At 39.2% G+C, this 14870-nt stretch overlaps 1 protein-coding gene across 1 annotated transcript; it reads left to right on the top strand.

Moving 5' to 3' along the window:
* Positions 1-887: 887 nt before the first annotated feature.
* Positions 888-14324, top strand: SNRNP70 (small nuclear ribonucleoprotein U1 subunit 70). Its single transcript, XM_075190105.1, has 10 exons — positions 888-1027; positions 3288-3443; positions 3550-3612; positions 5323-5377; positions 5523-5587; positions 5870-5932; positions 6747-6828; positions 11942-12043; positions 12232-12319; positions 13248-14324. Exons 2-10 carry the CDS (start codon positions 3297-3299, stop codon positions 13996-13998), a joined length of 1416 nt encoding a protein of 471 aa, XP_075046206.1. The 5' UTR covers positions 888-1027; positions 3288-3296; the 3' UTR covers positions 13999-14324.
* The last annotated feature ends 546 nt before the right edge of the window (positions 14325-14870 follow it).

Here is a 14870-nt window from a genome sequence, read left to right as displayed (position 1 = left end):
TTTTTCATTCATTAGGTTAATATTGAAGACTGCGCTGACTCGCGCACAGAACAGTGGCCAACCAGACAACTAGCGGATCAGCAAGTCCTCTGCACAAATTTGCTTGGCGAATGATTATTACATCCTTACCTGGGATCCATGACTTCTGATGGCGGCCATGCTCTTTCAAGTGCATGAGATGTTCTCCCTCTCTCTCACATTAATATCAATATGTTTTAAATAGTATTTCTCAATTGCTAAAAAAAAATGGTATAAAAATGAATTAATCATATAATAGCTACTGTACTTCAGGTTAGACAGTAGTATATGGGTCAGAAGCAAAATAAGCGAAAAACATACTGGTAGGTTAATTGGCTGCTAACAAATTGACCCTAGTCTGTGTCTGTCTGTGTGTGTGTCTCTCTGTGTTAGGAATTTTAGATTAGGGATGCGTTAGGGAATTTAGACTGTAAGCCCCAATGGGGCAGGGACTGATGTGAGTGAGTTCTCTGTACAGCGCTGCGGAATTAGTGGCGCCATATAAATAAATGGTGATGATGATGATGAATAAGCATTAACATTTTTAATACATACCATATTACCAAGTATCTTATTTAAACAACAGGAACATCAATATCTATTATAAATAATATTTCTCAATTGCTAAAAAAAAAATTGCATAAAAATGAATTACTCATATAATAGCTACTGTACTTCAGGTCAGACAGTAGTATATGGGTCAGAAGCAAAATAAGCGTCGAAATAATTAATACATACCATATTAGCAAATATCTTATTTAGACAACAGGAACTTTTTTTTCTTGATGTCGTCACTGGCGCGGCAGCACAATGACTCCGTCTAATGGGTTCGTGTAGTCCCAGGGTGGGCGTGGCCTCGCAGTGCGGGGATGTTATTGTTGGCGGACGGATCCGTGCACATGACGCGCTGAGGCCTGTTCACGCGCTGTGCGGCCTAGTCGTACTGGCAGACGGGAGAGCCCGCTGAGGAGAACGGAGCTGTAGCGGCTGAACCGGGGACACCGCCTCGGTAAGGACGGGTAGAGGGCATGAGGAGTGGGGGCGGCTGGTGGTGTTCGGTGATATGCCGCTGTGTGTGGAGGCAGCGGGTCTGCTCAGCCAGATGTATGGCGGTAGGCCTGAGTCCTCGGTGCTGGGCGGGAGCGTGTGACGGGGGATCAGGTGCTTCCTTCCCGGGGGGGGGGGTGCTCGGTATAAACTGTGACTGCAAAGCTGCTCTACTGCTGCTTGACCACTTGTGCCCATGGAACGCTGGGACTTGTAGTCCCTCTGACCCCCTAAGCTATAGAATTGGTACACAATGCGTCCTTACCCCGGCCCAGCAGGGCGGCCATATGGAGCCCACAGTGATTATTAGGCTACAGTCTTATAAAATCATCTGGTATATGTGTATATGAAGCAGGAATCTGGGCTGATCAAGGATCAGATCTTTAGGGTTTCATTGTTTTGGGGAAACCCGCCATGTGTTACCTTCATATATACCCCCTATAAGAGATGAGTAACCCAGTGCAACATTTACTGCTGGGCCCCTCAGCTTGTATGTACAGAGATCAACAGAAGGGCATATGTTTATAATATTAATATATATATATATATATATATATATATATATATAATGTGTGTGTGTGTGTAACTTATGTTACCTGTATAGAATATACCAGTGGATCCCAAACGGTTTCAGTTCAAGGCACACCTTAGGGTCTCCATAATTTTTTTTTCAAGGCACCCCTAAGCCAAAATAATTACCAAGTAGTCCCCCGCCTTGCTTACCACTGGCCCTGGCCGGGGCACCCCTGTGAGATCACGGAAGCACCCCAGGGAGCCTAGGCGCACAGTTTGGGAACCACTGGAATGTACTAGAATATTACAGGTCAGTGTATGGCTCTAGTATAAATAATTACTATACACGATGTATTGTATTATCACTTTTTTGATAAGTAGTTGTACTTACATTTCAGTGAAGGGCATGTTTAAGTTAATGGGTAAGTGATTTTTATCCATTTTAACACTGGAGAGCTCTGCACATGTTTGTACTTTCTTGGAACAAAGACATGGCAGACTTGAGGCCTTCAGCTTTGTAACAAGCCTGTGTAAAATATGCTCATATTAGGACTGCATTCAATTCAAAGTATGAATAGTTTTTTTTGGTAAGATCAAGAATGACTACAGGTCTACTATACTAGTTACCATATGTAAAATGGCCATGTTGAATGCAACTACAGTCCTAACTCAGTGCTGCAAGCTTAAAACACAGGCCTAAGGTAGTTTAGAAAGTGCACTGCGAATAAATGCAATACATTTTAATGTACAGTACTTTAGATAAAATATCTGGTGGTAAGTGAAGGGTAGTTTTATAATAATAAAAAAAAAGCCTTGTATTTTGCTGTACATTCAATTTGGTAGGAAAAATAAACTGGATGCTGAAACATTTGCTCAACTGCCTTCACAATTAGGTTTTTAATAACGTCATTTTAGATGGGAAACTTTACTGATTCTGAAATAATGTGTAAGGCAGGCAAAATTGAATGGGAAAGTGGTAATTATGTATTTAAAGGTGTTTTCCAGTATTTGAGATCCCCTCCCAATAATCAGTGTTTTCCCCACATAAGGGGTAGTAGTTACACCTACCTTTACTTTATATAACGCAATCACAGACTTCTGGGAATCACAGTTGGTGTCAGGAGTTGTGGAAAAGCTTTTTGTCTAGCAAGGCGTTGTATATCCGAAATATGGAATTAACCTGCTACTCTTAATTGGAAAGTCATGGTTCCATTCCAATGAGATTCTGGTTGAGCTGCAGGTGCAATGTCAGATTATTTCCTTCCAGATGCTGAAAACCTTGACACACTAGCTTTCTAATGCTGCAGCCTTATGTAAGGTGATGTAGGTGGTCATATGGGAGTACTCGTGTCTGTGTGGTATATTTGGGGGAAACACATTATTCAGGAGTTCTCTGGCAATGTAGTACCTTTTTTTAGTCGTATAGGGTAGGTGCACTGCTAAAGATGACTTGAGGTGATGATTAACTTTTAAAAAATGACTTTTATGTGGAAAACCTAATATGCTTGCTCAATCACATTAATTGTAGATAACTATGGACTTTCTTTTGCTGATAATTCACTAGAAGCATATCCTTTTGTTTGTTTTTAATGTTTTGTAGGCAGTCTGATGCATTTAAACACACTGAAAATAATCCAGTAGCATTCTTTTTAATAAAAAAGAGGGTGTAGGGTTGTAATTTTTTAAATAAAATATAATTTTTTTTACAGTTCTTCAAAATGACGCAGTTTTTGCCCCCCAACTTGCTGGCTCTGTTTGCGCCCAGAGATCCAGTTCCGTACCTGCCACCATTGGAAAAGCTACCTCATGAAAAACACCACAACCAACCGTACTGTGGTATTGCTCCTTATATTAGGGAATTTGAGGTGAGCACATTCTCTATTTACTGACAGTCGTTTCATTTGTTACCTTTTTCTAAAAAAAATTAATAAAAAAAAATTGTGCTTTATTTTTTAATTCTTCTGTGCACAGGACCCTCGTGATGCCCCACCCCCAACAAGAGCAGAGACTCGTGATGAACGGATGGAAAGAAAGGTGAGAGCTACATGTTGCCGTAACTGAAATCTGAAGATATTTACAGTAGTTTGTGTAAAGCGCTATAAACACATACAGATTGAATACTAGTAAGGTCAGATAGTTGTTTACTGGTGTGCAGGGAGTCATAACACATACTTTGAAGGCTTTCTGTGGCACACAAACACTAGTCTTACGCCAGTTGCTTATTGCAACTAATTTTATGCTTGAATTTTGTGGTCACCATGTTCTCATCCCTTATAGACCTACTCTATTAAGGAGGGTGACATGAAACTCTTGTTTCCATATATTTATGACAACACTTGTGTGGTATGCAACACTTTTCTCAAAAGTGTGATGTAGGGGAATGGTTAAGTGCGTAGGTGTGCATTGGATGCACATGAGGAAGAGATTCCTGCCCCAACATCTTAGTCTTACTGCTTTTCATACACCCAATGAATCACATTTTGGTGCATATGCCAAGCTGGATGATGGGTCATAGGCTTATTTCACTGCTTCATTAAGCAAGTTGTATTTGAGTGGGGCCTTGAATTGATTATACTAGGCAGATATTGTAAGTTGCGGGTACCATATATTTGTGCCCCAATAAAGCAAAGTTGCTGTGGGAGTGATGAAATAGAGTAGTTTTTATTTATTTTCTTCAGTTCATTTATTGAGGCCCTGTGCAGTCCCCAGTATACATGCCTTGCAAAGAAATGAAGGCATTGCATTTAATAGTACATTTGAATAAAGACAAAGATGATCGTTCTATGCAGAATCTTGTTCTTTACTGTTACAACAAACCAATTGAGCAATTTGATCACAATGTTTTCTGTTCACTTATGTGATCGGCTACCTCCAGATGATTCTGAAGCAAAGGAATTGTCAGGCATCTTTCAGTTGGAATGTTTTCTTTTAGAAAGGAAAGCACAAAAGGGTGCTGTTATCAATTGGAACTTATCAGAGCTATAGTCCACATCAATCACTGAATGGAACCAGGAATAACTATGGGATCTTCTGAGCCTTCTCTATAACTTGTGCTGAACAGTCACAAGAGGCAATAAAATAACAGCATCTGGATTAAGGGGTCAGTTGTGAACAGATAGAGCAGAGTATCATCTGCTTTAGTGATGATTGAAGACAAATGAAGTAATAGGCTGCCCAGGCTATATTGTATAAATAGGAGAGTTCATAATAGAAACTAAGAAGCACATAAAATCTACTTGTGTTTTTGAGATTTTATGGTTTTCTCTGCATGGAAATACTAGATGACTACTTAGGGCTAGATTTACTAAGCTGCGGGTTTGAAAAAGTAGGGATGTTGCCTATAGCAACCAATCAGATTCTAGCTTTCATTTATTTAGTACATTCTACAAAATGACAGCTAGAATCTGATTGGTTGCTATAGGCAACATCCCCACTTTTTCAAACATGCAGCTTAGTAAATCTAGCCCTTAGTGTTTATCAGGACCTTTGGTTCTATGAGACTTTTGTCCTCTGTGCAGGAAGGAGAAAGGATGTTACAAACTTCACTCTGCAGCCTGAAATTATACTTGTTAGTAAATTTTACAACTGGCAGTTCAACTTCAGACTTGTATACATTGAAGCTCTTTCTTATATCATCATAGTCTGTATGATTGGTATTAGATTTTACTGGTGTGTAACTTTATGTTCAGTATTTCTGGAGTCCGTATGTAGCGCCTGGAATTCATTTTAAACACATTTTTGCAGAGGCGAGAAAAGATTGAGAGAAGACAACAGGACGTGGAAAATGAACTGAAAATCTGTAAGTCCTCCCTATACTTGACATGAGCTCTCTGGCCTGTGCAAAAGGCTCTTATTGTTAATGCTGTTTGCTTACCTTTTGAAATGCCTGTTTATCCTGCAAATTAGAACTGTGACCAGATATCTAATTTTTCCTTTGTAACCAGGGGATCCTCACAATGATCCAAATGCTCAAGGAGATGCCTTCAAGACGCTGTTTGTTGCCAGAGTGGTAGGTTTCAATATATGTTGCATCTTCCCAGGAAGCCCATCCTATGATAGCAGTAAACACAATTGACTTTGTAGAACCCTAGGTTTATGTTGTCACTTAAATCTTTGGCTTAAGGTTTATTTTGTCTTGCTATGCAGAGACTGGTGTATGATCAATACATATAACTTGTCACAACACATATCATCCTTCTGTTTGCATTATAAATATAGTTATTTTGATAATTGGGTTAAGTCTGTTTAACCTTTTGTTAGACCTGTGTAACCTTTTATTAAATGTTTTCAGAACTATGACACGACAGAATCTAAGCTGAGACGAGAGTTTGAGGTGTATGGACCTATTAAACGGGTATGTATTGGCGCCTCTTCTAGACCCTGACTGGACTGTTGGTTTTAAATGCTTCAAAGAAATAAGTTCTACTTCTCTGCACTATTTTAACTGTAGAAAATACTACTGTTGGTGTATCTTGACTATATATTATTTGAAATAAAGTCCTACTGCTACTAACTCGAAGACTAAAAGCAATGTTTCACACCTCTACAGATTGTCTTGGTGTATTTGACCAGTCTTTCAATGAATTTTAATATTGAAGGATAACATTAGGAGCAACTTATATGAAGCAATACTTTCTTCTGTTCTTACACTGATAGCCTAGATGTTATGATTTCCTAAATCCTTTACTGTGTTTTATTGGAATGTGCCGTATTAAGTGTATGTATTATATATTTTTACACACACACGTGTGTATGTACGCCGTTAAGACTTTAAAGTGACATTCCTAGGTCCCAGTTGGGTGCAACCCAATGTTTATCAGCCACCCCAGCGCAATCCTTCTCTTAATTTCTACATTCTTGCACTTGCTAATTACAAGAGGTGGTAAAAGGACTGCTGGCTGGACAAACTGAAGAATACAGCAGCTTTTCTAATATGCAGTTTCTTGATTGGGGTGAATAACTTGATAACTGAACCTTCGTGGATTTTAATTGTTGGGAGTGTAGTTCTCCTTTTATATAAAGCATATGATTTCCTGGCTTAGTCTCACTAGCTGTTGATTGAGCGGCTGTAATACATAATGCTGATTGTTGACTTGAAATCTGTTGCGCAGAACTTTCAGCTGTTCGTAGTTTTAAGAGTGTTAAATGTATTTTTCTGTAAACTTCAGATTCATATGGTTTATAGCAAGGATTCTGGAAAGCCCCGTGGATACGCCTTCATAGAATATGAACACGAACGTGATATGCACTGTAAGTTCCTTTTGACATTCATTTCACTTGTAGCATTTGTACATGTTAAATGTTTATACAATGTAAATGAGTATAATGCCCTTTAACTTAAAGGGCTGTTTCCAGAAGGTAAGTTATCATTTGTTCATGTGGGCACCCGAATTCCATTAATCCCACCGCCACACTCAACACATAAGAGAGGACATTGTTTATTCCATACAAGTGATTGGTTAGTGTGCCAGTAGTAAGTTATTTTTCCCCTCAGTGTGTATTGGGTTACCAATTTGTCCTCTGTAGATGATGGCCCTTGTGCTCTGACGTGAAAGTGTTTTAAGATCCGTTCATCATACAGTAAAAAGAGGTTGAGTAGTTTTTATAGGAAATCTGTATTTTAGCTGCACAGGGTAGAGATTGACATTTCCTGCACAAACTCTTGTGGAAATAACCAAAATTGTACCCAGGCCGCAATAGCTTCCAGTTCGGAATCACTATGGATCTAATTATTGTTAGAAAATAACCTGGGATTATTGTAATGCGGGTCCTACTATATGGGCATATTATGATGGGCAACAATGTTTTAGTTATGCCATGATTTACGTTAATGTTCTGAAGCCGTAATCCCTGCAAGATTAATGTGCTTTATGCATCTGATTGCACATGGCATTCATTTTAAATACTAAGGACCACTTTACTTTCTATGTTTGGTCCCCTTAATGCAGCAATTTCCACTTCTGCTCAGTAGACTCTAGTTATGCTCTTTTGCAGTAGCTAACTGTTGCCCATCTTTGTACTGTAAAATGTTTTCTACAAAAAAAAAAAACTATCTGTACAAAGTGCAATGTGAGTGGGGTGTATTAATTTTGTGTTCTTATTGCCACTGCAGCCACCATTGTGATGGCAATTGCCACTGCTGGCTTGCAGCTGATGCTAATGCTCCCCTTTACAACATCTCATTGTATGGTTGGTATAAGGGTTTGTATGATGGGTAAGACTTTGCAGCACTTACACACAAGACACAGGGAGGGACTTTAAACAGCAGCCCAGCCATTAGTTACAATACAGTGTTTTTAACATGCATTACACAGGCATCATCAACCTGTCTAGTGAGACACATTGGGCAAGCAGAGAGGTAGCAATAATATGATTAGTGAGACTTGTATAATCTCTTCTTCATATTCAGTGCCCTGAGCTAAGATAATGTTATTTATGGCTTAGGTCTCTAAATTCACTGTGTCCCCTTGTTTATCCCAGGGCAGCACACAAGACCAATGTTTGGGTGGTGGAGGTTAAGGGAACACTGTATTAATTCCATTGAAGTGTAGGATTCATTAATAAAATATTTTCTCCAAAAAATCACCCAGCTGCTTCTAGTGATTCTGACTGGGAGATGTAGTGTAGTAAGCCTTAAAGCTAGCTTTCTCCATGGCTGGTCTTTCTCTAGCAGCTAAGTGCTTGGACATACACAAGAAGGGGTGCATGGGGGGTTTGTATTTAAACCTGCTATCATGACCTGTACGGCTTCAGACCTTTGTGATAACACCGCTGCAGGGCAATCAAAAATGCTAATGCCTTGCATTATTTTTATTGAAACTACACATCGTGGCCTGAATAGACTTCATTACATTTGTATTTATTTACATTTTGGTAAGTGTAGATATACATTCGAAAAAAAGGCCCACTGTAATTTGCCTTGTTAAAAGCACACTTGTTTTATTTTCCCCCACACATAATTGTCTCCTAAGTGTGCCATTAGATTTATTTTTGCAGTAGATTTTATTATTTTTTTTACATGAAAGATAGTTGTTTTTGAACAATGCCGTACAATAGGTTTTTTGTTTTTTTTTGTTTTGTTTTTTTTTGAGATTTTCTTTTTAAAATTTCCTTATGAAACCCAATCTGGCCATGACTCTTCCACTAAATAATCCATTTTTGGTTACACTCCTGACTTGCTTAACTTGGGGTATTATATCCCTTATTCTTTGTCAAAAATAACCATCCAACAATACAGCTTGGAAAGGTAAGGTTTCTAAGTAAAATTAATTCTATGCTGTGTAACTTGAAATTTTTGTCAGTTACATTTATGCCACAAGGCTTATTTTAAAGGTGGAGACGACCTCCAGAAAATTGCATCTGCCAGGCAGATTTGCTAGCTTTTAGTTGCCTTTAGTTGTATCTACGTGGCAATCGGTCATATCTGAGGCTTTGTCAGAGCTGGGTGCTGTATTTGGGCTGGTAGAAATGTAAATGTTCATAATGTTTAGTGTACATAGCCTGGGGGCATCTAAACTAAATCTGCCTGGCAGACGTCTGAAGGCTGAGTGTCCCTTTAAATTTCAACATGGGTTCCTTTGTAGAAGTAGTGGTGAATTTATTTCTTAAAATAGGTAGAACGGTTGCAGTCATGATGAAGTTAACATGTGAAATAGTTCAATTTTTATAGGCCAAATGGTGCGCTCGTCATCTTGGTAATGTCACCAGTGAGCCACCAATCTGTAGGTTTAGCTTCAGTTCAGGGATTTCATTCTCCTTTTTTGTCATAATTAAGACTAGATCCTAAATTAGAAACCTCTGCTGTTTTAGGTGAGACTAGAGGCAAAATTAAACATTCTTATAAAGCTTACAAGTTTAGACGTATTTAAAATTGTCAGTGTAGTTTAAGCAGTATTTTTTTTTATCGGAGTTTTAGAATGCAACATGAAGCCTTAGTTTAGGGCTACTTAGAAGCAAGATACCTAATTTATGTATGTGTGACTGCTCCTTAGCAGCAGTCACAGATTATAAAACTTACAACCTTGTGCAAGGTGAGATGATAGGGCCCAGGTAAGCCACAAGAAGTGGAGACATCCTTTCGCCTTCTCATTGGCGCATGATGCTTCAATCAAATAGAGGCTATTAAAGAATCGCCAGCCAACCAGCAATGGTAAATCTTCGCTTTTTAAAGGATGAAGCTGAAGACTGCTTGGATGGAGAGGGGTAGGTGTGGGAAATAGGTTTGTGTAAATTAAGCGGCCATGTTGCAGATATTGATTTGTTGATGGTACGACCACTTGATCAGGTTTCTGGTACACCAATTTATGATCCTTTATCCTTTGTCTGGACCTTCAACCCCTCTGTGTTTTTGGATAATACTTCACAGTGTACACATGGTGTCTTCTCCCCTTCTCACACATTTCCTGCCCCTCTTTCCTCCAACTTGCTGGCATGAGAAGCCGATTATCACCAGTGTTGCTTTTGATCCATTGATCAGTTAGTTATCCATGGTTTAAAGTTATTTCCCCCTTAGTGGACAACTGTCATTAAGGTAATGCTACAGCAGAGCTGATTTTGTTTGTGTCTCAGGGGCTGCAAACATGCAGCTTTTGGTCACTATCATTCAGGGGTAGTGAATGTTTAAATGCTTATTACCTAATCTCTATTATTGGAACACTGGATGATTGCAGTTTACTGGGTTACAAACTAGGTCAGTTCTCATCAGTCTGAACATGATCATTGGCCAGATACATGTCAATGCCCCCATGTCTGTTTCTTCATCTTAACTCTCCTGTTCATCATAAAGCTTTCTTACTAATCTCTAAAGGGTCGGATACCTACCATTGCCAATGTTGGTTTGGCTTCTTTCTAAGCTTGCATTTCAATTGGTTGAAACATGAACCATCTCTTAGGTTTAGAATTTCAAATCTTGATCATACAGGTACAGTAATTAATCCTAAAATCCAAGTGATATACATGACAGGGATTTCTTCCTCGGTGACGAGTTCCCCAGCTGCCGATCAGGTAATCTTGGTGGAAACTGGTAAAATGTTGCTCTAGATCTACGTCAACGTCATGAAGACCATTGTAGGGTAGTAAGTGTACATGCATATTGTAAATCCTAGTATAGATGCCCTTTGTATGGACATTTTTTATTTTTGTATATTCTATCTGTGGTTAGTGTGGAATCGACAGGAGTTTCCATTCCTGCCATGCATAATTCTTACAACAGAAACTATTTGGCCTGAGTAATCCAAAGGAAAGACTTTATATGGACTTTATACTTTGAGATGGCAGATAATGCCAGTTAAGCAGAGAAGCGGTGAAAGGCCTTTAAAGACCCAAAAGGAAGCCTGTGTGACTTTTAGCCACAATCAGCAGCCAAGGGTGTTCTGCAGCTGTCAACACAGTAAATGTTTGCAGTGGATTAAACTAGAGCAGCTGAGACAGGTAAGAGTTTCTCAGCTGTAAGAGTTGTCAGACTTTCCAAAAAAACAAATAAAAAAAGGACCCTCCAAGATTCAAACATCCTTTCCCAAGATATCGTCATGAAATTCGTTGAATTTGAGGCGGTAATTTGAAAATTTTTGTAAGTAGTTTCATCAGGTAACTTTTTTTTTATTATTTTAGTGGTTCTGTCTAGTGCTTCTTGCTGTATTTAACTGTAGCTACTGACTACCCGTGTTTGTACTTAAGGGCCTATAAACACTTAGGACACACCTCTAGCCGGCATGCAGTTTAATCTCAGGGGTTTTCCGTTTGTATTTATTTTTCTTTCCTACACAAGAGGACTAGTGAGCAGAAAGGGCTGAATTTGTTATTCCAGATTTAACTTAGTTTATGTAGTTGGAAGGCATACTGCAACTAGCAATCACATTGATAATAGTGCACACAGACCTTTTTTGTATAAAAAAAAAAAACTGGAATCATTTTCTATAACCTGCATTTTTCTCCTTTTCAGCTGGGTACAAACAAGTGGGGAAAAGGATTTGGGATGAGGGTGCTGGTAACCAGTTTCTTAAAAATGCTCTTTCTGGACAGAGGAGAGATTATTTTAATCCCATTTGACCAGAAAATATTGGTTATTTTATTGCTAAATAAAATGCAACTGACTGCTTAACTGCAGACTTGTGAAATCTAGTTAGAGCATTTATCATACCACAACACCTTTTTTATACAAGCTGGTACTGTTTGCTCCAGATTATTCCTCTGATCAACATGGAGGAGCAACTGCTTGAATGTCCTGCATTTAGTATACTGTTTTGTCTGTTTTTTATTTTATTTTTTATTTTGTTAGTTGAAGGTTAAGATAATGGGAGGGGGGAGATATGTTGTGCACCTTGGCTAACTGTTGTTGCTTTGCTCTGGTAACCATGTATTACAGCGGCATACAAGCACGCAGATGGAAAGAAAATTGACGGAAGGCGTGTGTTGGTTGATGTCGAGAGAGGGCGTACTGTGAAAGGCTGGCACCCACGCAGGCTTGGTAAGAACATTGTTGTCTGTCGGGAGCTGTGATTTAACAGATGGAGTCAATTGTGCCGCAAAGAAAATATCTATACAAAATAATTCACAAGTTTAATGCTGTAGTTGAATGAAGTTTCCTTGGTTTTATTTCACTCCGAAAGTACTTTTCCTTTTTCTGATTTCATTATACATTATTTTACGTCTTAGGTGGTGGTCTTGGAGGCACCAGACGTGGAGGAGCAGATGTCAATATACGGCACTCTGGCAGAGACGATACATCTAGATATGATGAGAGGTGAGTAATGATGCCATCTTACAGTGGATTTTCACTCTGCAGAATGTTTCCTAAGGTACAAGCTGTGGCAGTCTAAAATTATCATTGGTGGTTAATTAGTGGGTCCCCACTACACGTTTACCCAGCATCTGTTCATAAGTGTCTCCATCTGACCAATTTTCAGTTGTCGGCTCAAATCTTTCAATGCTGTAAACCCTATACCCCAAGTATATTGCAATAGACCAAAAAAAAAAATCGTCTACCAATTGGTATATACAGCATACTCTCTTGGTATGTATTTTGCATTGGTCTTGGTATCCTTACTGCCCTGGGACATGACATAAATATCCCTTTTATATTCTGCCACTCTACAAGGTTGTACCTGCTTGGCTTTAGCAACAAACTAGAAAACTACTCGTATGCCTGGATATTGAGTTATGTAGGCCCTAAGGTTAGACTTGGTAATAAAATCTGTTTATCAAGTCTAACTGCCTCGCCTGTCTGCATCATCAGTGCAGGCCCGGACAAAATCAGAGCAATGCACCACCACCTCTCCCCAATAGCCAGCTCCGATCAGGAAGTGTAGTATAATGGGGTTTCTCTTACAATATACAGGGGAAAAGATGGTTTGTCACATCCTTTCGTTAAGAGGACACATGTACTCTATAGTTGCTGTATATAAAAGTTAAAAGCAGACAAAGTGGAGATTTTCTGTGTTTGGTTTACCCCACCTATCCGCCATGCTTTGGAAGTCTGAGTCACTAATGGGAATATAAAAAACGTTAGATTATTTTTAATATTTGATTAACTTGTGTATTAGGTTTCTGGCCATTTTAAATATTAAGGTTTATGTAACTCTTTTTAAAATATACAAGTTCTCTAATTTTGTATAAGTACCATTTTTAAGAATAATTATCCACCAGTTAAGAATTTTGTTTGTATTTATTAGGGATCGTGACCGTGAAAGGGAGAGAGATCGCAGAGAACGGAGCCGTGAGCGGGATAAAGAGCGGGAGCGGCGCAGGAGTCGTTCCAGGGAGCGCCGGCGGAGAACTCGAAGCCGTGAAAAGGAAGAACGGAAACGTAGTAGAGAAAAGAGTAGGGATAAGGATAAAGACAAGGACAAGGATAAGGATAAAGACAAGGACAAGGATAAGGATAAGGAGAGAGATCGCAAGCGCAGGAGCCGTAGCAGAGACCGCAAACGTGATAGAGACCGTGATAGGGAAAAGAAAGAAGATCGTGTTGAGGGAGAAGTTCCAGATGCTGTGGAGACAACTGCTGAGGATTTGGCATCTGTTGATGTATCTGTGGATGGCATTGAGTTGAAGCCTGAGCCAGAAGAAAAAAGTAGAGATCGTGATAGAGACAGGGACAGAGAAAAGGACAGGGATAAAGATAGAGACCGCGATCGGGACAGGAGACGTAGCCATAGAGAGAGGGATAGAGATAAGGACCGGGAGAGAGACAGGGATAGGAGACGTGATAGAGACAGAGATAGGGATCGGGAGCACAAACGGGATAGAGATCGAGGTGACCGCAGTGAGAAGAGGGAGGAGAGGATTCCAGATAACGGTATGATTCAAGAACCAGTTGAAGAGACTAGTCAAGATATGTACTTAGACCAAGAATCGATGCAGTCTGGTGATGGATATTTATCCACAGAGAACGGCTATATGATGGAGCCTCCTATGGAGTGACCTTTATTTAATCTGTACTCTCCATCCTCCAATGAACTTTTCTTCCGTAGCCAGACTTCTGTGCATTCAGAGCCACAGCCACCGTTTTCACTTGTGCGTACAGCTTGGATTCCCCTCAACCATGGTTAAATGTGGAGTTACTAAACAGTAATGCTATTCAACATTAAGTTCAAGCAATTGCATTGGGATTTTTTTTTTTTTTGTAGGTGGGTATGTTTTACAAGTTTATGTAACTGTCATCCCTGAACTTGTGTAAACTTGCATAAATTTATTTTACTTTTTTTTTACGTCCTTTCGAAAATAAAATCATTTTAATGTTACATTCAGTATCCTTTCGGTTGTATGTGTTTTTTGGTGAAGAGGGGGCCGAATTGCAAAGAGAAGCCCTATTGTTGTTGTTGGGCCATTTGTTACCACATTTTTGGAACCATGCATAATAAGCGTGTTGCTGAAGCTTTTACTTTAGTGGCAACAGACCCACTTCTCTTTGAGCATTAGGGGAAACAGGTTATGGTTGACTTGACTATGGGTTTTAATCTGTAAAAGTTGGTAGTTCTAATTATTTACTGGTGGAGGCCAATTGTAAGGTCTCTTTCTCCCCAGTGTAAATGTAAAGCTTTCACAACACAGCGATTCGATACTTATGCACACATATTATTTTAAAAAAAAATAAAACAATTTTTGTAACATAAAAAGGGTCACATTTATTTTTTAAAATTTCAATGCCTTAAAATAAAACATTACAGCTGGTCGGAAAGGTGAATAGAAGGCCCTATATGGTGTGGACAATGACTGGCACAGATATTGGTAATATCAGTAAATTACCTGCATCTACTTTTAAGCCTAGTGGAAGGCTTAGGCTAGTAATTAAA

Source organism: Mixophyes fleayi, chromosome 11 (assembly GCF_038048845.1).
Source record: "Mixophyes fleayi isolate aMixFle1 chromosome 11, aMixFle1.hap1, whole genome shotgun sequence".
In the NCBI taxonomy this organism is placed as follows: Eukaryota; Metazoa; Chordata; class Amphibia; order Anura; family Limnodynastidae; genus Mixophyes; species Mixophyes fleayi.
This window is presented reverse-complemented; position numbering and strand designations above follow the sequence as displayed.